Source organism: Saitoella complicata (genome assembly GCF_001661265.1).
Source record: "Saitoella complicata NRRL Y-17804 unplaced genomic scaffold SAICOscaffold_31, whole genome shotgun sequence".
In the NCBI taxonomy this organism is placed as follows: Eukaryota; Fungi; Ascomycota; class Saitoellomycetes; order Saitoellales; family Saitoellaceae; genus Saitoella; species Saitoella complicata.
The window spans coordinates 31063-53131 of record NW_017567022.1 but is presented as its reverse complement, the minus strand read 5'-3'; the positions used below and the strand labels follow the sequence as shown (position 1 = coordinate 53131).

Sequence of the window (22069 nt, the reverse complement as noted above, 5' to 3'; positions counted from 1 at the left end):
GCACCACTAGAGCACACGCCATGACGGATGCGTAGGGACGAGTCGGAACGCACGGTCCGAGGATGGTATGGACAGGAGAGCTCGAGAAGGGAGAAAGTTATTGTAGTAGGGTTTTAGAGCAGGGGAGCTGGGTTCCGCTTGGATTTCCGGTTGGTTTTTGGTATCTTCGTGGCATGAGTGCCCGTGTGTCTTCTCTTGATCCTCTCACTATGATATGGTGCCAATATAACTACCTACAACTTCTCCCCCACCAACGCATCTCTCTCTTTATCACCGTGCACCTTAAGTATCCCCGCCGCCTCCTTCAACTCCTCCCCATACTTCTCCCCCTCCAATTCCTTATTATAATCCGGCCTCGGCAACTCGAACCCCGCCGTCAACCTCGCATACGAAATCCCTCCCAACCGACAAATCGGTCTCAAAACCGCCGGGTCGATGATATTTCTCTCGGCGTTGAGAGCGGCGGCATGGATGTGGAAGTAGACGCCTTGAATTGTGCACATCGTTCCCGTCACCTTTCCGCTCGGATTCTTGAACTCTTGCGCATTCAACAATGTACCTTCGATACTGAAAGGTGATTCAGCAACCCGACTGGGCTGGACGTTGACAGAGGGTGCGGGATGCAGCCCGGAGAGTGGCCATTCTGAGACGTGGGAGGGAGCGTCGATGGCGGTGTAGTTTGCGGCTTCGATGTATGTTTCGGAGATGATGTTGATGACACATTCCTTCGTGGTGAGGAGGTTCGACAGCGTGTCTTTTGCCTCGGCGATGGAGGAGGCGAAGCCGATGACGAAGATTGGGGGGTCGTGGTTGACCATTTGGGTGAAACTGAAGGGAGCGAGGTTCGGGACGTTGGTGGTGGGATTGATCGTGGAGACGAACCCGACGGGACGGGGAACGATCCCGGAGATCATTAACTTGTAGTTATCGACCGCACGACGGCCCTCCTCGTATGGATCAATCGATACGGTATCGGTTTTCGTCCATACGTCATCGTTGGCGCCGGATCCGGGCGTCCAGTCCGGAGAGCGGGTTTTGGTGTAGTGCCAGGAGTGGGAAGCATCTTCTTCCCAGTCTGGACGGGAGGCTTCGACTTTTTTAAAGTCGGGGTGGGGGTTGCGGCGGACGTGCTGTTCTGCGTCGAGGTGTTTTTCGGGGTTGTCGCCGATTGCCATTCTGATCTGTTGCTTGAGGGTTGGTGACGGGAGAGGAGGGTCTTTTTGAGGGAGATAGTTGATGGGATCGACGGGATCGATGGGAATTGAAGGTGTTGGTGACGGCGGGATTGCCCGAGCTGAGCAGCGGGGAAATCCTGCAAGGCTCCCTAGCGCGAGCACCGGATGATTTTGGCGACGCCTGTTGACCCAGCAATTGTGATCAATCAAGGAGACATCTCTTTCTCAATTCAATTCGTAATAACCGTAAACCCCCATCACAGTTACTGTACCGCCCGACCAGCTCTCACCTTTCCGTTCTCATTGGTGCTCCACCCTCCTCAATCTCCCGGTGGATCACATAAGGTTTCCCCGCATTACTATAGCGGAAGCATGCGGATCAGCTGTGGAGGAAGTGCGGGGCGTCTCGCTTGTTCGCTTATTGGAGTTTATCCAGCTTTCCTTCCGCGGCTGTGGAACATGGGAGCGAGCGTGGGGTAACGGAGGCGATCCTGGGTGCTTAAGAGGCGACCCGCTGCTCCTCGATCTTTGAAATTGTTGAGGAAGAGTGAAGACCAAGATGGCAGAACAGCAAACATACCACGAAATGGACAAAATGAAGATCGAACAAGTCGAGAACGTCGCCGCAACCGACGGCGCAACCCTCTCCCCCTCCGTCTCCCTTCGTACGGACCAACCCATCGACCCCATCCTCGAAGCAAAGATCCGCCGTAAACTCGACTTTCACATCATCCCCTGGATCTTCGGCCTCTGGCTCCTCGCCTTCATTGACCGCTCCAACATTGGCAACGCCCGCATCGATGGCTTAACAACCCAACTCCACCTAACCGGAACCCAATTTAACGTCGCCCTAGCAATCTTCTACGTCTCCTACATCATCGTCGAAGTCCCCGCGAACCTCGTTCTCAAACGCGCTCGACCGAGGATTTTCTTGCCGGGAATCATGATTGGGTGGGGCGTTGTTGGAACGTTGATGGGGATTGTGAAGAGTTATGAGGGACTATTGGTCGCACGCTTTTTTCTGGGTATGTTTGAGGGAGGGTTGTTGGGGGGTTTGATTTTGTATTTGAGTACGTTTTATCGGAGGCATGAGTTGTTGTATCGGGTGGGTCTGTTTTATACTGCTGCTCCGTTGTCTGGGGCTTTTGGTGGGTTGTTGGCGAGTGGGATCGCACAGATGCGCGGAATCGGCGGCTTACTTGGATGGAGTTGGATTTTCATCATCGAAGGTATCGTCACCGTTATCTTCGGCGTCATCACCATCTTCTTCCTGCCCAACGATCCCGGCAGTGCCTCATTCCTCACGAGCGAAGAGAGGCACATTGCGGTGGAGAGGTTGATTCTGGATGGAGGCGTGACGAGGGAGGATGAAGCTGGGGCTGGGTTCAAGGGGAAGCAGGTTTGGAGGGCGGTGGCGAATTGGAATACGTGGTTGACGGCCACGATCTTTTTCTGTTTGATCACACCGATCTATTCGTTTTCCTTGTTTTTGGTATGCCCCTCCCTGTTCCCTTTTCCCTCCTTCTTACTAACTTCTGTCTAGCCGACGATTCTGAAGACCTTCACCGCCTCGACCACCAAGACTCAACTGTTGTCAGTCCCGCCCTACATCTGCGGCGCAATCTCAGTCTTGACAACAGCTCACTTCTCCGACCGCTTCAAACGCCGCGGATACTTCATCATGCTCACAACCCCTCTCGGTATCACCGGCTACCTCCTCCTCCTCACATCCTCCAACCCAACCACAAAATACGTTGGAACCTTCCTCGCCTCCATCGGAATCTTCCCCGGTTCCCCCACTGTGATGGCATGGCTCTCTAACAACCTCGCACCGCATTATACCCGCGCAACGGGGACAGCGCTCCAGCTCGCTATCGCGAATATGGCGGCGTTCGTGGCTACATTTACGTACGTGACTAAGGATGCGCCGGGGTATAAGACGGGTCATGCTATCAATTTGGGGTTCCTGTGTGTTGCGTGGTTGGTTACGGCGGGGACTGTGTGGTATAATCGGTGGGAGAATAAGGTTAGGGATGCGGGGGGGAGGAATGAGAGGTGGGCGGAGGTCAGGGATGGCGAGGATTTGGGTTATAGGCATCCGGAGTTCAGGATGACGATTTAGGTGGGGTTACGGTATGGGTGGAATACGTTTGTATGATAGTGGCAGCTCGAGGGCGTTGTGTTGCTGCATTTCTTGCGGGTTTTGTATGTTGTTATGAAATGTTTAGGTTTATCAAATGACTCGTTTCGCGTATAAAAATGTCGCTGCTGTAGCAAATTGTTCGTAACTCCTTTCTTCGATATTCTCCCTTCATCTCGCCCGCCCACGCGTCGAGTCGTCCCATTCATATCCGTTCGTGTTTGCGTCACGATTGGGCAACGATCGTGTATTATTTTGACGATTTCTAGGCAGAGTGTTCTCCATGGCAATACCGTATACGTCTCATCATCATCTACGAATCACTCCCCCTACTCCCCCTTCTTCTTCTCCTCCTCCTCCTCATCATCACTCCTCTCATCCTTCGCCTCCCCCTTCCACACAAACCTCCCCGCAATCCTCAAAATCAACCAACTCCAAAAAATATTAACCCCCAACAACGCACCCAACAACCCAACCGTAATCGGCTTCGCGATCCAACACTTGTATTGTTGGTTCAGCCAGTCGATGGGCTCGGGGAAGGGGGTGTAGGGGGGGTTGTTGTAGGTTGTTAGGCAGGAGATGAGGATTTGAGCGGAGAGGTAGTGGCGGCAGTAGAACCAGACTAGGATGAAGAAGCCGAAGCAGGGGGTGCCGAGGGGGTGGTCCAAATAATTCAGACATTTGGATAAGGCCAGAAAGACGTCGGAGACGTCCATGGTGATGAAGACCGCTACCCCGGTCGCGGTGAAGTGGAAACGGTATGAGAGGCCGATGAGGAGGAGGGTGATGATGTGGTGCAATACCAATTCTTTAAAATCTTTCCGCGGGGCTTCGAGTTGGAGGAGGAGGACGAGTGCTTGTTGGAGCCAGTAGGAGGCTTGGAGGAGGTAGTAGAATTTGAAGTCGAGAGGGAGGGCGCGGTGGGGGTATGCCTGCCAGAATGCGGGGGTGTTGAAGAACCACATATCAGTCCTCGACATGACGATCTATGTTGGTGTTAATTGTTAGTTGGATGTCGATGAGAGGAGAATGGGAGGATTGAGAAACGAACCAATCCGAATGTTCCAGAGATGGAAAAGTAGCAGAACGTATACGCCTGCTCCAAAAACCTGCTCATCTTCTTTCCCTCCTTGATTCCCCATCTCCTCGCCAACGGCTTTAACAAAACCTGCATCACGAACTCTCGCGCAAACGAGAACACGATTGTGTAGAATACGCAGAATGCGATATCGTAGAGTCCCTTTCCATAGAGTTGGGGATTGTTGTGGTAAATGCTGGGTTCGGTAGGGTAAGGACGCGGTGGCTCACCGGAAACGGGGTAAGAGATGAAGAGGAAGTGGTAGATTGGGTTTGTCGTGGTCGGGTTGATCGCAAATAAGCCGAGCATGATCAAAATCACGATTAACGGCGTCACTACATAGCATTCATGATCAGCACTGTCATATCCACACACCCGCTGTACACTCAATCGCAATTGAAGGGAGAGGGAAAGGGACGTACGCCATGTGTTATTATTAGAAGTCTCGACGTATGAATGCCATGTATGCGACAACGTCCTCCTCTGCACACTTAACGCGCGTCTTCTCCTCACCGTCGCAGCCTCGGATCGTGCGCTCGCTGGTGTGGTAGCAATTGAGGGACCTGTGTCGGAGGGGATACGTGACATGCGGAGACGGTCTTTTTGGTTTGGGCTTAGAGTGGACATCGTCTCAGACGTCGTCGTAGCAAGGTTGATGGTTTGGGTGTTGCGGTGATTGTCCTCTCCAGTTCAACAAGATGGTTACCCTCTGCTCCAGGCACGCCGCAATGACCGGATTCGAAGGGAGTCCACGTTTCGCACGTCAATTATACCTCTGAGAATGATACAGCCAATTCTCTCTAATTTATTCCTTACACCGTCTCTATCTGACACCGACTCACCCCACCAACCTGTTGACCCGCGCTGCGCTCCCATGCGCATCCGACGCAAGGATCCAGAACCGTTTCCGCCCTTCGGATACGCCGAGATGAAGGGACTTAAAAGCCGGAGCAGTTCATGTTGTCAACATCATAAAGGCTTCGATCCCTCTCTTTCAGAAAACACGATCTTTACAGTATCCGCAGACATACACGATGCTCCTCAAACTCTCAACCCTCATTGCCGCCATCGGCGCCGTGAACAGCGTGCGTGCTGATTTTACTTTCCTCGACACCTATGGCTCCGACTGGTCCAACACCTCCGCCCTCCCCGCCGCCTGCCTCGCAACCCTCAACACCACAATCCCCTGCGACCTCTCCATCTTCTACACCGACTCCATCGGTTCACCCACCACCGGTGGTTTCACCGAGGCCGGTGTCGCGAAGTTGGAGAGTTTTTGTACGCAGGAGTGTTTAGCTGGGATGGAAGCGTTGGTGGAGGGAGCGGCGAGGCATTGTCCTGGGGTGTATGGTGATGTGAGTCCCGCGAATGAAACGAGGCAGCAGTTGTACTACTACAACTTTTACTGTCTTCGCGATTCCTCCACAGACGAACTCTGCGCCGTCCTCTCTTCCACGAATCAAACTTGGATCGATGCGGTTGGCAGTATTTCAAACGATACCAGCGAGGACGGAGCGGAGTGGAATATGTTGCCCGACAGTGTTGTTTGTTCCGACTGTGTTGTTGGGTATATTGGGTTGGCGTTGGAGGTTGGGGAGCAGGAGGGAGAAGACTATGACGGGTTTAACGGCACTGCTGAGTACGCGAGTATTAGTTCTTCGATCCAGTCGAGGTGTAATATCGATGTCGCTACCGTTGCTGTCGAGAACGCAATGCTCGTTTCCGCTTCCGCCACTGCTACTGCCTCTGCGAGTGGAACGGGCTCTACTGCGAGTGCGAGTGCGACCGGCGCAGCTGTTGCCAGCAAAGCCAGTGGATCGAGTGTCAGCAGGGTCAGCGGTGCTGCTGCTGCAACGGTGAGTGGATCTGCTGCCAGCGGTGCGGGGGCCTTGGCGGTGAGTTTGGTTGGTATGGTTGGTGCTGGTGTTGTTGGTGTCATGATGATGTGAGACGCATACATATACCCGGGTTTGGCGAGGTAGAGGTTGAGGTTACACGAATGGGAATGGATCCGGATGGGTTGTGGGGACTATAGTGGTTGGGATGGATACCCTTGTTGTTGGCTTTTCTTGAGAGTGATTTTGGGATACGGGCTTCACTTGGATAATTTTTATCATAATCTGGAATTGTAATTGCTTTATTACCTTGTCTTTGAACTATGTCCCCATACGTTTGGGAGGGCGTCAACTGTAATGCTCAACATCAACCCCGTTTAACCCTAGGACTTCCCTCGAGATGGCAGGCGTACTCCAAGGTCAACAACGGTAGAATTCCATTACTACGAACAATAGCACTCGTCCTCCTCAGATGTCAAGATGCACTCACGGTCACGCCCTGCTATAAATAGCTACAGGTGCAGCGAACGAGGCGAGGCCGGGAGCAGGCCACGGGCAGAAGAGGTTTTCAGTAAAAACACAAGGCATTCAATGCCATATTTCCCAGTGTAATCCGTTTCCTGCGTGACTGACTTCCTCCTCTGACGGGCCCCCCACCTCGAGCCAATAAGCGGCCACCGCACGCCTCGAAAATTCAGTGCAGCACGGCCACCTCACAAACTCAACCAACAACAACCCCCCACGACACCCCCCACTCCGCTACCACAGCACCTTCAAATCGGAAGGACTTGACTGTTCATACCGATCCCCCCTCGAATATCTTCTAATACCAACACTTCCGGCGCTTCCTTCGTCTTCCGTTCATGGCTGCTTACGTCGATCACCCTTCCTCCACTTGGTCCGCCAGGTCAGGTGGAGGCGGGTTGGGATATTCGGACAAGAGTGTTTCGAACCCTGCACAGATGGCTTACGATAAGTCGAGGGCTGCTGCTCAGGCTGCTGCGGCTCAGCAGGCTGCTGCCAATGCTAAGGCTGAGAGTCAGGACGGAGAAACTGGCAGTGCGGCATTTCACTCGCAATTGGAAGGTATGTTGGATTGTGATACAGTTCATTGGGATTGAATGAGCAGTCTTTGTTTTACTGAATGAAGTTTTGCTGCATTTTTCCGGATGAGCTGTCACTTACCTGTCAAACGCCTGTCATCGGACGTATGCTAACCCTTTTGATCTACAGAAGTTGAAAAGGCTGTCGACAACCTTCTCAAGACCGGCAAGTTGTATGCTCAGCCTGGCCGTCAGACCAACCTTCCCAGTCTTCCTGGAGCTTCCTACGGTTATGATCAGAGGGACCCTCGTATCGCCCACACCGTTCCTTCCCGCCACTACGCTGCCGGTCTCCCCATGAACTCGCTCCCTCACATTTCTCAAATCCCTCAAGGTCTTCACCACGCTCACGATATGGACATGCACCAGCGTTCTCACAGCGGAATGGGTATTGGCAACATGCGTCAGCGTGAGGCCGAGCAGCTTTTGCACTTGAAGAGGCGTGTCGCCCGTCAGGAGCAGGCTCACCAGCAGAGGGTCAGGGAGGAGATGGCTCTCAGGGAAAGGGACATGTTGATGGCTGAGCAGCAGCATGCTCAGGTTAGGGGACATAGCCCTGCTGGCTACGCTGGTCACCACCACCAGGGTGGATACACCGATGAGGAGAGGAAGTCACTTTTGGCGAGGAGACAGCCTCAGCAGCAGGTTAGGTCCATGGGCTTGGACGGACCTGCTTATCAGGAGGATGACTTGAGGGGTGTTTCTAGGAGCAACCCCATCTCTGCCATGTCCACTCGTGGCCCTAGCCCTAGGCCTGGACTTGAGTACTTAACTGGCAGCGAGCCTTTGGCCGGTAGGGAAGAGATTCCTACCAGCGCACCTGCGCCTGTTGGATCCCCTACTCAGATGCGTGCGCCATCTACCAAGAGCAACAGCAGCCTCTCGCCTCCTGCTAGCGCTCAGTTCTCGGCTTTCTTCGACCCGAGCAACAATACCGCGGCGGCTTCTACTACGCAAGCTTCTTCCCCCGACACTGGTGCCCCTTTGGCTCAAAGGAACGGAAGCATCGGTGGCAAGCATGCCCCTATTGGCACCAGGCCCATTCAGAGCCCGTTGCAATACCCGGGTTTTGAGGACGCGCCAGGTGCCGGTGAACAGAAGAGGAGCGTCTCTGCCGGACAGGGAGGCGCTAATGGAGAGTGGACTAAGCAAATCTTTTTGGGAGGAAAGGGATTGACTGGTGTTTTGGATGTCTGGGGTTAAAGAACGGCTTGTCATTGTGTCTGGCGTTACTCGTTTGGGATTGTACATACGTTATTGGTTCTTCGTTCTTTTCGTTGGGTTGCTGGGAGGACCTGTCTTTTTTACTACTTTTGGGCGTTTCGTTTTTCGTTATTGCGAGTTCTCGGCACGGGCATCGACATTCCTACTTCGATTTTCTTATTCGGATACCGGGCGCTGTTTTCCTGCATTTCGGTTCATCAACTACAAAAAAGCTACAATGCTAGCACACAAAAAATCATCAGCAAAACTTTCTTGGGATGCGTGCGGCATTTTTATTGGTGTCGTTGGCGAAGTGAGTGGAGCTACAAATTACGCAGATCGTTGGTGAAAGACGAGGGAGGTACTCTGCGGAGTGGAGGTTGTACAAAAAAGATCTATGACGTTGTGTCTTTGATGGCGCTTGTGTTACATGGGAATTATTCGTTCTTTACTTGGGTTTTCTTTTCGGGTTTGGGTGTGCTGTTTGACGGAGTCCTCCTTTGGAAACTGGGTGCATTCTGTTGGAGGAATTGGGAGTTGAAAAGATGTGGGCCTTGGAAGTATATCTGGGTCATCTTCAAAAATGTCTATTGTGGGTGGGGATGTGACGGCTCGCCGGTGTGTTCTTGTTCACCTTCTGGTTTTCCTTAGGTTTTTTTTGTCTAGTATAATGGTTAACTCTTCGGCGTTCTGATATCGTGGTCCCCAACGGTCCCCATGCTTCGTTCCCTTGAGTACAATAATCAGTCTATGGCGACACTCATCATTCCATCCGTTATGTTCGGTATCTTAATTGATGCAGTTTGGCAATCACTACCTAGGTATCGAGAAGCTATATATATATTTCAGATCAAGTACTACCCTTCCTCCCCATAGCCCTATACGTCAAACTGACCCTCCTACTGAACTTCGTCCGTCCCCTCATCGTCCTCGGCACCTCATGCTGCCACAAACTTCTCGCATCACCACTCATCACCAATAAACTCCCCTTCGGCACCCACAACTCTACCTCTTTCCCGGTTCTCGGTGCGTCTTTGTTCTTGCCTGAACAAACCGTTCCGTCGTGAGGGGATTGAAGTTCGTAGAATTTGAAGTAGCAGCCGTGGTTGAGGGAGAGGGAGGCGATTGTGGGGCCGCAGGTGAGTTTGTCGACGTGGGCGTTGATGCCTTGGTTGCCTACGTACTCATTCACGATGCAATCTATCACCACGTCACTGTCAGCTCACCCTCTCGTAGCCCTGGTGACCGAGACATCTACTCACTCGTCGGCGGATCACAACTCTCAAAAATCCCTTCCCCAACCACCCTCTCCACGATCCACCCCAATTCCCCCGGCATCCCTGGAGCTTTCTTCCCGCCCTCACCGACGTGATGGCCGTAGCAATATGTTCCGCCGAAATGCATGGTACGGCGTTGGAGGTCGTTACGCCAGGGTAGGGTGTCGAGGAAGGTGATGGTGGCGCGATCCTCGGTAGGAGAAATGAAGTTTGGGTGGACTATTAGGCCGGGTATCTCTGGCACATCATATGGCTTTGTTGACAGAGGCTTCGCGGTGGGTGGGTGGCGACTCGGTGGATCGACCTTCTTCGCTTCGTTTGATCCCTCCAAGAGCAACCGCTTCGCCTGCGGAGCAAAGAAATGCTCAATCGTAGTCCTCTTCCTCTTCACTTCAATCATCATTTCTCTTCCCTTCCTGTCGCAACTCAATTAAGGTTTCGGCTACACCCGCATCCCCCGATCTTTCCGTGCAACATGACATCTTCGACGACGACCAACCCCGAGACCAATCTCAATTTGCAACTGAGAGACAAAGCACAATACAGTATGTCAAGGATATTATATAGATTGACTATGCAAAAAGAAATTTCGAAATATACCAACCCACACGTATATCCATCCCATCAAAGATCAAGCGCTTCCTCCAAGAAAGCAAAACTCCTGTCCATATCCGCTGCCATATTCTGCTATTCTTTGTATATGCACGTCCTCGCACACTCAACTTGTCACCCCCCAGTTCGAGTCCACTCTGTCCTTCACACTCTCTCCCTCCTTCGCATTCACATCTGCCAACCGCGTCCTCAACTTCACTCACTCAACCTCTCACCGCCCGCCATTCTCTCGCGCTCATGTCGGTCGCCTAACGATCCAAAATCGTAACATAGTTACTCGGCACAATCCCGACCTCCCCCCCAACCTTCCTCGCCTGAAACCACTTCCCACTAATATCCGAAATATCCAGATCCTCACCCTTCGCAAAACTCAACTCATTCGGGTCTTCCGGGTTGGCAGTATAGCTGTAGATTGCCTTTGCGCGGTAGGGGTATTCCATTGGGGCCGGGAGGGTTTCATCCTCAACTGCGGTGGTGGTTTGGTTGGTGGACTCGAGGGGTGCGGATACGTGGGGGTGGGGGAGGGGCAAGGCGGCTGAGGTTGGGGGTGATTTTTGGGTTGCGTATGAGGAGGAGAAGGGGTAGGGTGTGCTTGCGGGACCACCACCGTTTGTGGAGGATGGCAGGTGGGGGATGCTGTAGGAGTCGATGTAGGAGCGGGGGAATGCGGTGGGTGCGGTGCCAATGTACAGAATCCACAAAAGCTACACAAAACAACATTAGCAAGGGTGTTTGAAAGCGAGGAGAAGGACAAGACGTACGTTGATGATGGAGAGAAGGAGGTGTCCAGCACCTGCGGCGGAGAATGCGGATGAGTCGGAGTAGATGAGGGTATTCGTAATCGAACACGTCCATGAGAACGCGGTCACGACCAATCCTACCAACTGTACGCTCTGTATTAGCGGTTTGTAACCATCTTCCTACAGAAAAACGTACTGCAAGAGTGTATTCAGGAATAGTCGACGTGACAACCGCGCAAAGAACGGCGGCGATGACACAGATTTGGTACATGATGACCCACCACGCGAAATGCGGGAAGTCAGATTGTGCGTCGCCAGCAATGGACGCGATGAAGGCAATGAGCCAGGCAATCTGTAAATCCCATATCAGCAACCAAGCCTCACTTGGCATTGATGGTTTGAGAACTTACGACCGCGACACTTCCCGTAATCAACCAGAACGGGTTTGAGATGACCACCCCGATATCCCATTCAACGTGTCGTGCTTGAAGTTGTTGTCCGTGGGCGGTGGTGGGTGGGTTGGAGAGGTATCCTTGTCCAGCGCTGTAGGGACGCGCCTCTGGAGAGGTGTAGCCGTTGCTGTACCCGTTCATCTTGTATTATACTGTGCTGTCTGGCGCTTCGGCTGGGATGAAAGCGCTGTTGATGATGGGCGATAGAGAAGGTAAGGAGTGTATGCGGTCGAAAAGTGGAGTTGACGGATGAAGTCAAACAGGCGAAACGAATGGGCCGAGTCAAGAGAGCGGAGAGTGTCGGCTGGTCCTTTCACGTGTCCTTTGGTGTTTTCCTGGGAGTAAATGCTGGATGAACGATGGACCTTCCCCTGTTTTTCTTCGTCCTAGGGGACGTGGCTGCCGTCTGTTTTGATTCCACTTCAACCGCGCAGCAACAACGCATCTCCCGATAATGAACCACGCAAAGGGAAGTGAGAGAAGATGCGACGTAGACTTGAATAAGGATAGATAGACGATGACGACGCTGCTTGACTGGGCAAAAGGTTCAGAACATACAACGGCAGAGCGGAGCACAGCAATCGCAAGAGGAGGAGCAGAGAGGGTATACGCGACGCGTGCAAGGAGACCCGCCTGACCGTCGCCTGGGATCATGCATGTACATGGTCGATCCCGAACCTTTCGAAGCTTGGCCCACGATTACCTTCTCCATAATGTAGCAATTGAAATATATGACCTCCGTATAGGTTAGAAACACCCGAGAAACTTGCTCTTCCGTTTCTGTGATAAAGCCATCATACGCTCCTCCAATGCCCTCTTCGCTTCCTCTGCACGAGCGCGGTTCACGCGTTCCTGTTCGAATTCTTGTTGAGAGTACCTATTACCATCACCCATGAGCTCCCGAGACGCATCGTGGAGGAGTCTGGTTTGGCATACCTGTAGGACGCTGTCTCCTCTCGCATGTCGTCAATGGTAGCTTGCATCGCCCCAACCTGACTCTGTAACAACTGCTTCTCCGTCTCGATTTTTTTCATGTCCGTCCTCAAACTGCGAACGAGTCTCTCCGTTTCCTGTACGCCGATATTAGTTATACCTTAAAAGAGAGACCACACTCAAGGTACCGTCAGGGAATCCTCCAACGCGGAAATCAACTTCCTCTCCTGCCTCAACTGATCCTCCAACCTCCGCACCTCAGCTTCCTGCCTGTCCAATTTCTCCTCTAACTCGGTATATTCCCCGATGCGGCTACTGGCGTTACTGACCACGCTCTCCCTCAGCTTCGAAGCACGTCCCGTTCCATTCGGACTTGGACTTGCGGGGAGGGGCGGAAGTTGGTTCATCGGGATAGGGAACTGCATTGAAGGAGGAGGGGTGTGAAGACTGAGCGTTGTGCGTCGTCCGTTGCCGTTGCTGGGAGAGGAGTTGACCGAGGAGGCGGAGGGACGGCGGTCGGGGTTGTACCCGGTTGGATACCGTCCCTTCGTACCCGACGCCTCAGTTTCATACGCCCCATTCGAGTCCCGATCAACCCTAAGGGCACGAACTTCAGCCTCCAACGCACCCACCTTCCTCCGATGCCCCTCCGCCGCCGCACTCGTCTCCTCAGCCCTCAACAACGTCGCCGCATACTCCCTCTGCATCCCCTCCAACACATTCGCCACATCCGCCAACTTCTCACCAACCTCCTCTCGGTCTCTCTGAACTAACATGATTTTGTCTTCGAGGGAGGAGATGAGGGATTGGAGTTCGAGGGTGTTGGCTTTGTGGTGTTCGTTTTCGCGGTGGGAGGATTGGAGTTCGTCTTCGAGGGAGGAAATGCGGTCGAGGTGGGCTTTTATGATGATTTCGGTTGAGGAGAGCTGGCCACGAAGACGGGCGAGGTGGGAGTTTGCTTCGGAGCGTTCTTGTTCAAGGGTTTGGGACCAAGAGTGATGTGTCTCCTGCAACTCTTGTTCGAGGCGCTTGATCTTCAATCTCAAGTCCTGGCCTCGTGTGGTGTCGGTACCATCACTCTTCGGCCCCTCACTCGCCGTCCGGAAACTATCATCCCCCTCCACGCTTACATTCCCGTCCGTCGCAACACGACCACCCCTCATCATCTCCATTTCCCTCTCCATCCCCTCAAATTTGACAACCAATTCATCCCTTTCCGCAGCCCGCTGCACGGCCTCCTGTAGCTGGTCATGCAACTGCCGGATGATATTCTCGTACAGCTGGCGGCGAGCGTCATCGCCGTGGAATTCTTCGGTGCTTACTTCGCGGGAGAGACGGACCGGTTTTGCGACGGAGATGAGGGCGTTGTTGAGGGTGGAGAAGCCGGTGCGTGGGGTGTCGTCCAGCTCCTCGCTTCTCAATGTTGTGCCGGCGGACGGCTCGTCGACCAAAGGCAAGTTCGACAACGGGAGGTGCGTGCCCAAAGGGGTATTCCCTGCGGTCTGGTAGACTGACACACTCGTATCCGCCCTCGTCGGACCTGGCCTCTCCACCCCCGCACCCGCACCCTCACGCTCCGCATCAAACACCACACTCTCCTCCGCAGCACTGTAACCCTCCCTCATCCTCACCACCTCCATCTCCCTCCTCAACCTCTCACACCCCTCCTCTTTCCTTTTGAGGATTCTCTCCAACTCCTCCATTGTAAGATTATTAGTAGTAATATGTATGTTTGTATGAGCGCTGTCCGATGTTGTTGACAGCGACTCCCCAGCCAATTGCAACTCCTGCGATAGCGAAAGCGAGGTAGGTGGCGAGAACAAGGGCTGGTGACTTGTTCCCGCCGTGCCTTTTAAATCTATATCCATGCCACTTTTGTCTTTCGTACTTGCGATGAGGGCTGTCGTTGTCGTAGTCGCCGTCGCGGCCGAATGCGCCGGCGTGGGATTCGCCATCGCGAAAGCATTCAATGACAAAGCTTCGGAGAGTCGATCATTGATATCTGCGTACTCCCTCAAGGTCTCCTCGTGCTTCCGCTTGATATCATCCAAATCCGTCAATGCAGTCTCATGCGAACTCTGCAACACACTCAAATCATCCTCCAACTTTGCGATCTGCTCCGCCGCATCCAACTTCTCCCCATTCATCCCGGTCGAGTTAAACTCGTCCAGCTCTTTCAACAGGGAGTCGAGTCGGGCATCACGTCGATCACACTCCATCTCGTTCTCGAGACGTTCGACGTGTGCTGTGAGACCCTCCACATCCGCGTCAGCCCTCGCGAGCCGCTCTTCGAGGTCCGCGATGTACGCCTCGGCAGCTTGACCTTCCCTCCTCAACCTCCCCATCTCACCCCTTAAATTCTGTACGAGAGCGGACGTCTCATCACCCGCACTTACCTCCCCCTCCAACTTCTCCTCCAAATCTTGGAGGTAAGCCTCCGTCGCACTCTCACGTTCCATGAGTTTCGCGAGACGTTGTTGGAGTGTGAGATTGAGGGATTCGGAGTACGCGAGTTTTTGGTCGCGGTCGAGGAGGTGGGATTCGGTTGTGCTCAGATCAATCCGCGTGGTTGACAGACTATCCTCAAGCTTGCGAATCGTCTCCTCGTATTCCGCGATTAAGCTCTCATACTGGCCTCGCAGCCCAACACTCGTTACACTCTCCGGCGTCCTCCTCTCCCCTTCCACACCCTTCACCTTCGCATCGTGTAGTTGCATCCCTTTCAATGACGTTCTCAACCTCTCCACCTCTCCCCTCAACTCCTCAACACCCCACCCCTCCTCCCCAATCTCCCCAACAACAGGCCGCCCCCTCACTTTCCGTGCCCGCTGCGCATACCCAATTGTATTCAGCGTTTCCCCGAGGTGGTATTCAGCTGGGTTTATACATGCAATCATGTATGTCAGCGCGGTACCACCGAGTGAGTCTTGCAGGAGTCGTGTCAACTTTGAGTCACGATACGAAATATGACGAACCCCAATCGAAGCCCCACCCGAGACAGAGGGAGTAGGATGGACAGACGACAGCTGTGAAATAACCTTCCCCAAGCTCGCCAACCCCTGATTAATCGCAATCCCCTCTTTCGCCCTCCCACCCACCGCACCCGTATTCTTCAACCTCTCACTTCCCGCTAAATCCACGAAATTGATTTTACTCACTACCGTCACCATCCCTGGTCCTGCTCCGCCTTCGGTGAGAGGGGGAGGAGGGGTTGTTGTGCGTGGACGGCGTTGGGTGAGCCAGAGGGTGAAGACGGCGTGTGAGCGAGAGCTTTTCTCGTTTTGTCCTGTCTCGCCTGTCTGTCGGACCTTACTTCCCCTCTCCAATACCTCCAATATTTCGCGGGCCGACGTTACCGGCACACGCTCGAGGCCGGTGACTTGAATTACCCCTGTCGCCGAGGTGCTAATTGCAATGCTGGAGGACGACGAGGGGGATAGGAGGTCATGAATCGTCTCGTTGTAGATTTCGAGGTAGGAGACGCTCAACTCCCATCCCTCCCCCTTATTCGTGGCATTCGACAAAAGTGACAAAGCACTCCCCGGCCTCGGACTAGAGGTAGACGGCGGCATACTCAACCGACTGGGCTGCGGCGTCCTCATCCCCGTCTGTGTCCCCGGTCTCGACTCCCCTCCTCCTCCCCTCGGCAACACCTCGAACAAATGCTGAGCAGCACGCGGAATGACGCCCATCCCCTCTGACGCCAAAGATTCCGAGGAGGTCCCCATCGTGTAGGATTTTCCGGCTCCGGATTGCCCGTAAGCGAGGATGGAGACGTTGTACCCCTGAACGAATGCTTCGATTCCGGGTGCGAGGAAGGTGTAAATTTGGGATTGGGTTGTGGGTGGGGGAAAGACGTGGTCGAAGGTGTAGCTCTTTCTCGTTCCTCCTGTGCTCGTGGGAGCAGGTGTGGAGGAGGACGGACCAGTGGAGGGGAGAGAGAGGGTCGTTGGTGAGTGGCATTCGACGCAGGATTTGAGGAAACGGGTGGGGATGTGTGCGGCGTCTTGGTCCAGCAGGTCACGGACGCGGATGGCGACTTGGACGGGAACTGTCTTTTTGTCATTGTTGTTGGATTGAGAGTCGAGGGATGGCGAGGTGCTTGACAATGGCCGATGGCTGAACGGGGTACTGAATGACGGCAGAGGAGGAGCGAGTTGAGCCGCAGCTCCTCCATCACTGGTCAACCTGTCTGTCTGCGGAGTCGACGGGTGCATTGGTCGTTGTTGTTTGTCGTCCAGCGTCAACGGAGCTCTCCCATCATTCTCCCTCTCTTTAGAGTTGGCCGACGTATAGTGTTCTCAGACCGAGCAGTGATGGTGCAGTACCCGATCTGGCAAGATTCTCCCTGTAACGACGACATCCACCCCCCAACATCTTTTCCAAACTGGCTCAATCTCGTGTATTGATCCGTTTTCTTTTGCAGTCGACAAGAAGAACGATGTCTACCAACGCCGCTTCAGAAGCAACCAAGAAGTGGGAAGCTGCCCTCGGTCGGTGCGTCTTTCATCCTTGATCCCCCAGCTGTGGTCATATGCTGACTTATACTGAAGTAACCCCCACAAAGACTTCAAATCCGTCGAAGCCTCTCGTCCAGACTATGACACTACCCGGCCGGGCTTCACCTACACCAAATCTCCCAACCCAGCCTGGACCCCCGGTTCTGGCTCTTCCGACCCCTCTGTCCTCACCAAGCAGAAAATCAGTATTGATCCGTATGAGGAGGGAAGAGTCCCCGGTGATAACTACAAGCTGTTGATTTCGGGCGTGGTGCCGAGGCCGATTGGGTTTGTTAGTACCGTTTCGAAGGATGGGAAAGGAGAGAATCTGGCGCCGTTTTCGTATACGCAGATCGTCAATCACGACGTGCGTCCTCCCTCACCCCCTCATCCTTCTTACGTACAAATGCTGATTGGGATTGTTGGATAGCCACCGATTTTGGTTGTCGGCTTCTCGTCCGGCCAAGGCGCATTCAAGGATACCCTCCAAAACGCCCTCGACACAAAAGAGTTAACGGTGAATATTATCTCAGAGTGGATGGTCGAAGCGGCAAACTACTGCGCCATCAACGCTCCCTCCGACGTCTCCGAATGGGCTCTCACGTACATCCTCCCTCATCTCCCTTTTTTGCACGTGCTAATATCGAGGGCGTAGTGGGTTGACACAAACTCCGTCTAAGGTCGTAAAAGCCCCAATCGTCGCCGAATCCGCCTTCAGCATCGAATGCCGCCTCCTCTCCTCAACACCCTTCCACTCCAAACTCCCTCCGCACGCACAAACCGGAACCCTCCTCGTCCTCGAGGGTGTCTACTTTCACGTCCGCGAAGATGCGCTTAACTCGTCGAAGAATATCGTTGATGTAAATGTGTTGAAGCCTGTGTCTAGGTTGGGGGGGATTACGTATGGGAGGGTTGGGGAGGGGTTTGAAATGCCGAGGCCGGATTGGGGGAAGGAAGTTGAGGGAGGGGGGTTGGAGGGGTTGGTTAGGGAGAGGGTTAGGGCGCAGGCGGAGGGGTTGAAGAATTAGATTTGTGTTAAGAGTTGTTCGGATTTTGAATGTATGTTTTCTCGAGTTTGGACGTCGGTGCGTTGTTGAACGCCTACGTGACATCGCCCAAGCACGTCCGCAATAAAGATCCCGATACGTTCACGTAGTCGAACCTGCAAAGTAGGAGATCAGGGTCGCAGTGATGACTCAATGTCTGTTCTTCTCGGACCATTTTTCAGCTCATAATTCGGAATCCCAATTACTTTCAAATGCGGGTTCGTAGCATGCCGCGATGGGCTTGATCATATATGAAGGTAAGTTGACCATGGCCTACGCTCCATATTGGATATGCCGCAACGCCTGAGACAAATTCGATAATTGGCCGAATTCCCCCATACGTTTCATGCGATTGATTTTTGATCCGTGTTTTCAGCAATTGGGGTACGCTACAAATCGCTTGTCTCGTTCCAGCGGCTATATAGGGAAACGACATTCTACAGGCCGTGAAGATATCTGAGTGGATGCGGCAAGCAAGCACAAAAAGTGATCTTCTGCAGATCGGAGCAAGGATGACGAAGCTTCAGGTTTATCTATCGGTCTACGGGCACGGAAGCGGACCTCTAGCCCTCGGACCGTAGGAGAGTCAAAGCTGGCCGGTATCGGTATACTTGTACTGTTCGCACCGTCGCATCCTGATAACACCTCATTGCGCAGTATATGCCACGTACCAAACAACCATTCGCCAACCGACCACAGCTATTTCTGGATATCCTTAATTTAAAGACGAAGGGGTTCACCACTCACGGCCGGCGTTCAAGTTCGAACCAGCCGCGCTCGGTTGCGTACCGGAAAGCCTGGGGTACTGTATGTACTTGCTGCTCTTGAGCAACCGTGCCCACGCAAACGGAACGGTGCCGGCGCAAGCTCGACGACAGTCACCATATCCATTGCCAAAGGCGAGGTATATAATGGAGCTTACTGGACTACATATTCCGTTCAACCACTCGTTCGACAAACGTCGGGGAAGCCACAAGCTTTCTTCTTTCCAGATCAGTCGTTGACGTTGCACGAACCATGGCCGTCATGTTTCGACTCTTACTCATTCTCAACGCGACAGTCGTTCTCTTCCAAAGCATATTTGCTCACGTCCTTCCCTTAGAGCGCAGGGCCGACTCGTATTGTGAGAACTCTGCTAGCAACCGCTCGGTGAGTGCTTTCCCACACGAGATCAGGTCTTCGTTATGTACTGACAAGGTCATTAGTGCTGGGGTAATTACAGTATCTATACAGACTACTATTCAGTTGAAGAATCCCCAAACACCGGTGTCATCCGCGAATACTGGCTTGAGATTGTCAACATCACTCTCGCTCCTGATGGTTTTGAAAGGCAAGTCCTTTGCGTCAATGGTACCATTCCAGGACCGAACATCTGGGCAAATTGGGGAGACGAGATCAAGGTTCATGTCACCAACAAACTTGAAGACAATGGAACTTCGATCCACTGGCACGCACAAACTCAGCTGAACACCAACGATATGGATGGCGTCCCAGGTGTCACTCAGACGCCAATCCCACCCGGCGGAAACTTCACCTATCATTTCAAAGCCGATCACTATGGTCAGTCATGGTATCACTCTCATTTCAGCTTGCAATATGTTGAAGGAGTGTTGGGTCCGCTTACCGTCTATGGCCCAACAAGCGCCAACTATGATGTCGACTTGGGTCCTTTAATGCTTGAGGATTGGCGTCACATATCGGCTTTCCAGGTTATGCGGAACTTTTCGCACAGCGGTCTTGGCGCCGGTGCCGTGCTTGAAAATGCCGTCAACCTTCTCCTGAACGGCACGAATGTCTTCAATAATTCGGGTACGATCACCGGTGCTCACCTGAATGTCACTGTCGAGCCGGGCAAGAAGTACAAGATGGGTCTTGTCGGTAGCTGTGGAGAGAACAGTGTCTATTTCAGCATCGACAAGCACAACTTTACGCTTGTCAGCACGGATTACACACCTATTCAACCAGTGGTGGTCGATCACATCTTCGTTACACCTGGACAACGTTACGAGATCATATTTGAGGCCAGCCTTGACGTTGACAATTATTGGATACGAGCTGAACCCGCTGTTCTGGGCCATTGTGCTTTCAATTTAAACTATCAGCAGTCAGGTCTTGGAGTATTACGGTACGCCGGAGCGCCCTTGGCCTATCCGGTAACGGAGAAGTGGGACATTCAGGAGAACTGTCTTGATTTGCCGGCTAGTATGTTGGAACCTGTGCTGTTCAAGGAGGTTCCCATCGATTTGCAGGCCGACTTCGTCTACGGAATGATCACTAATCATTGGAACACTTCCGGCCCTTCGCGGTCTCAGCTTTTTTACATTCAGGACCAGGCTCCTGCTGTCGCGAGAGGGTTTGGGCCTCCTCCTGGGGCTCCTCAAGTCCGTGGAGCACTGAACACGACCAATGCCACTTCCCCAACGACATCAGCATCAGCACCGACCTTCACGGATCCGGGAAACTTGAACACAACTATCCCTGGAGAGAGTTCGTTCATGATTGACTACAGCAACGTACGTATCCCCTCCAACATCTAGGTTATCGGTGTTAGACTTATCAGATTTTGGTTTAGCCAACTCTCGGCATTGTTGAGAATCATGCATGGTACGGCTCTAATCTCAGCTATCCTCCGTCCTACAACGTATACACCTTTACCCAGAAGGACCAGTGGGTATATTTTGTCATCCAGACACCTGGAGGCATCGCGCATCCGATGCATCTTCATGGACATGACTTTTATATCCTATCTCAGTCGGCGGCTCAATTCACAAAGTAAGTAACGAGCGTTATATTGTACTGATCTTACGGGTACTAACACTTGCTAGTACAACGGCAGTCCTTGACGGCTACAACCCGGTACGTCGTGACACCGCTATGTGTCCCCCGGGCGGGTCCATGGTTTTGGCCTGGAAGGTACGAGGAATACAGAACAGAATGCCAGCGAGCTATCTAACACGTTAGGTAGACGGACAATCCAGGCTGTTGGATGTTTCACTGTCATATTGCGTGGCACATCGCTCTTGGCCTGGGATTACAGTTTGTTTTCCGCATTCACCCCGATTTATTATCTCTGACTTGCGTCACAGGTTCGTAGAACGCCCGGACGACATCCGGAATACTTTGGATATCGCACCGAGCGTTGCGTCTCCATGGTACCAGAACACACTGGACTGGAAATCGTAAGTTTTGGTCAGTCATATATGTGCTTCACTGCTAACACTCGGACAGATATGACCGGCCTCCCGTGGTCATTGACCAAGTCGATGCAGGAATTTGATAAAGTTTTGTTGTGGAGAGGATGCATCCTCGTAGTCATTTCGCACATATATAATACTGAATATTGGTCCGTCAAGGTCGACGAAAGATACGAATGTATGGGTACCTAGGTAGTTTAGCTGAAGCATTCAGCTGTATTGGCCCTCTTCCGGTGCTGCAACCTGTCGACCCTCCTGCCAAATTAGATGACCTACGTATACTTAAGTACACGGCTGAACACTTACTTATGCTTTCGAGAACCCCATGCCGGCGACGACGTAGGGTGGACAGCGAAAGCAGCCCATGATTTGCAGGACGCTTTGAACTTGAGGTGTGAAAGGGAAAACAGGACGGACATCGTTGTGTGGCATTTCCAGTCGTTCAGCTGGCAATTGCGATTGCCAAGGCCTGCAAGATGAGACGGATCAACCTCAAATGCTCATCCATTCATTCATCGGGAATATGCTAACAATGCCGTAACCGTAATAACAAAAAGAAAACAAAAATCGCCTCGAGCTGCGTGCTGTAGACGCGCCTCGCGGTCGCAAGGGATGACGATATGCTAGTGATAATGATATAAATGCCGTAACGCTATGCTTGTGTTTGCGCCTGTGTATGCTGAGGAAAGGGTAGGATTGCACCTGGGGAGGTACAAAGGAGGTAGGTAGGTAAATGGAGTATGCTCATCGTGGTATCTCCTCATCGTCGTTTCTCATGAGCC

General features: G+C 52.9%; 10 protein-coding genes across 10 annotated transcripts; 5 read left to right on the top strand and 5 right to left on the bottom strand.

Moving 5' to 3' along the window:
- Nucleotides 1-113: 113 nt before the first annotated feature.
- On the bottom strand, nt 114-1261 carry SAICODRAFT_68182 (uncharacterized protein; the record flags this gene model as incomplete). The annotated part of the gene is made up of 2 exons (XM_019170363.1): nt 322-1261; nt 114-207 (listed from the first exon to the last, which is right to left on the bottom strand). The coding sequence occupies exons 1-2, from the start codon at nt 1173-1175 to the stop codon at nt 114-116; spliced, it is 948 nt and encodes a 315-aa protein (XP_019020888.1). The 5' UTR covers nt 1176-1261.
- A 509-nt stretch (nt 1262-1770) lies between these two features.
- Nucleotides 1771-3297, top strand: SAICODRAFT_62782 (MFS general substrate transporter; the record flags this gene model as incomplete). The annotated part of the gene is made up of 2 exons (XM_019169944.1): nt 1771-2667; nt 2719-3297. 2 exons carry the CDS (start codon nt 1771-1773, stop codon nt 3295-3297), a joined length of 1476 nt encoding a protein of 491 aa, XP_019020887.1.
- A 347-nt stretch (nt 3298-3644) lies between these two features.
- Nucleotides 3645-4981, bottom strand: SAICODRAFT_62715 (longevity assurance proteins LAG1/LAC1; the record flags this gene model as incomplete). Its single annotated transcript, XM_019169936.1, has 2 exons — nt 3645-4301; nt 4367-4981. 2 exons carry the CDS (start codon nt 4979-4981, stop codon nt 3645-3647), a joined length of 1272 nt encoding a protein of 423 aa, XP_019020886.1.
- A 243-nt stretch (nt 4982-5224) lies between these two features.
- On the top strand, nt 5225-6447 carry SAICODRAFT_189837 (uncharacterized protein). Its single transcript, XM_019166042.1, has one exon. It carries the CDS (start codon nt 5428-5430, stop codon nt 6340-6342), a length of 915 nt encoding a protein of 304 aa, XP_019020885.1. The 5' UTR covers nt 5225-5427; the 3' UTR covers nt 6343-6447.
- Nucleotides 6448-7091: 644 nt separating this feature from the next.
- SAICODRAFT_28112 (uncharacterized protein) lies at nt 7092-8534 on the top strand (the record flags this gene model as incomplete). Its single annotated transcript, XM_019167092.1, has 2 exons — nt 7092-7314; nt 7462-8534. 2 exons carry the CDS (start codon nt 7092-7094, stop codon nt 8532-8534), a joined length of 1296 nt encoding a protein of 431 aa, XP_019020884.1.
- An 800-nt stretch (nt 8535-9334) lies between these two features.
- On the bottom strand, nt 9335-10227 carry SAICODRAFT_32259 (uncharacterized protein). Its single transcript, XM_019168163.1, has 2 exons — nt 9797-10227; nt 9335-9734 (listed from the first exon to the last, which is right to left on the bottom strand). Exons 1-2 carry the CDS (start codon nt 10209-10211, stop codon nt 9385-9387), a joined length of 765 nt encoding a protein of 254 aa, XP_019020883.1. The 5' UTR covers nt 10212-10227; the 3' UTR covers nt 9335-9384.
- A 444-nt stretch (nt 10228-10671) lies between these two features.
- On the bottom strand, nt 10672-11756 carry SAICODRAFT_10497 (uncharacterized protein; the record flags this gene model as incomplete). The annotated part of the gene is made up of 4 exons (XM_019165257.1): nt 10672-11127; nt 11185-11307; nt 11360-11515; nt 11574-11756. 4 exons carry the CDS (start codon nt 11754-11756, stop codon nt 10672-10674), a joined length of 918 nt encoding a protein of 305 aa, XP_019020882.1.
- Nucleotides 11757-12362: 606 nt separating this feature from the next.
- On the bottom strand, nt 12363-16765 carry SAICODRAFT_10496 (kinesin-domain-containing protein; the record flags this gene model as incomplete). The annotated part of the gene is made up of 3 exons (XM_019165256.1): nt 12363-12492; nt 12552-12685; nt 12737-16765. 3 exons carry the CDS (start codon nt 16763-16765, stop codon nt 12363-12365), a joined length of 4293 nt encoding a protein of 1430 aa, XP_019020881.1.
- Nucleotides 16766-16780: 15 nt separating this feature from the next.
- On the top strand, nt 16781-18121 carry SAICODRAFT_68175 (flavo protein-like protein oxygenase). The gene is made up of 4 exons (XM_019170362.1): nt 16781-17045; nt 17102-17414; nt 17478-17650; nt 17703-18121. The coding sequence occupies exons 1-4, from the start codon at nt 16990-16992 to the stop codon at nt 18073-18075; spliced, it is 915 nt and encodes a 304-aa protein (XP_019020880.1). The 5' UTR covers nt 16781-16989; the 3' UTR covers nt 18076-18121.
- A 628-nt stretch (nt 18122-18749) lies between these two features.
- On the top strand, nt 18750-21483 carry SAICODRAFT_22173 (uncharacterized protein). Its single transcript, XM_019166527.1, has 7 exons — nt 18750-19242; nt 19299-20606; nt 20666-20865; nt 20919-21006; nt 21059-21129; nt 21180-21272; nt 21322-21483. Exons 1-7 carry the CDS (start codon nt 19111-19113, stop codon nt 21368-21370), a joined length of 1941 nt encoding a protein of 646 aa, XP_019020879.1. The 5' UTR covers nt 18750-19110; the 3' UTR covers nt 21371-21483.
- Nucleotides 21484-22069: the final 586 nt, after the last annotated feature.

What these genes read in the sequence shown, in the direction of transcription:
- SAICODRAFT_32259 (XM_019168163.1), bottom strand. Translation starts at nt 10,211, where the DNA reads ATGATTGAAGTGAAGAGGAAGAGGACTACGATTGAGCATTTCTTTGCT. An exon ending in GAGTTGTGATCCGCCGACGA is followed by an intron (nt 9,735 to 9,796) that starts GTGAGTAGATGT and finishes ACGTGGTGATAG; the next exon opens with ATTGCATCGTGAATGAGTAC.
- SAICODRAFT_22173 (XM_019166527.1), top strand. Translation starts at nt 19,111, where the DNA reads ATGGCCGTCATGTTTCGACTCTTACTCATTCTCAACGCGACAGTCGTT. An exon ending in TCGGCGGCTCAATTCACAAA is followed by an intron (nt 20,866 to 20,918) that starts GTAAGTAACGAG and finishes AACACTTGCTAG; the next exon opens with TACAACGGCAGTCCTTGACG. An exon ending in GCTCTTGGCCTGGGATTACA is followed by an intron (nt 21,130 to 21,179) that starts GTTTGTTTTCCG and finishes CTTGCGTCACAG; the next exon opens with GTTCGTAGAACGCCCGGACG.
- SAICODRAFT_68175 (XM_019170362.1), top strand. Translation starts at nt 16,990, where the DNA reads ATGTCTACCAACGCCGCTTCAGAAGCAACCAAGAAGTGGGAAGCTGCC. An exon ending in CGCAGATCGTCAATCACGAC is followed by an intron (nt 17,415 to 17,477) that starts GTGCGTCCTCCC and finishes ATTGTTGGATAG; the next exon opens with CCACCGATTTTGGTTGTCGG. An exon ending in GTCTCCGAATGGGCTCTCAC is followed by an intron (nt 17,651 to 17,702) that starts GTACATCCTCCC and finishes TCGAGGGCGTAG; the next exon opens with TGGGTTGACACAAACTCCGT.
- SAICODRAFT_189837 (XM_019166042.1), top strand. Translation starts at nt 5,428, where the DNA reads ATGCTCCTCAAACTCTCAACCCTCATTGCCGCCATCGGCGCCGTGAAC.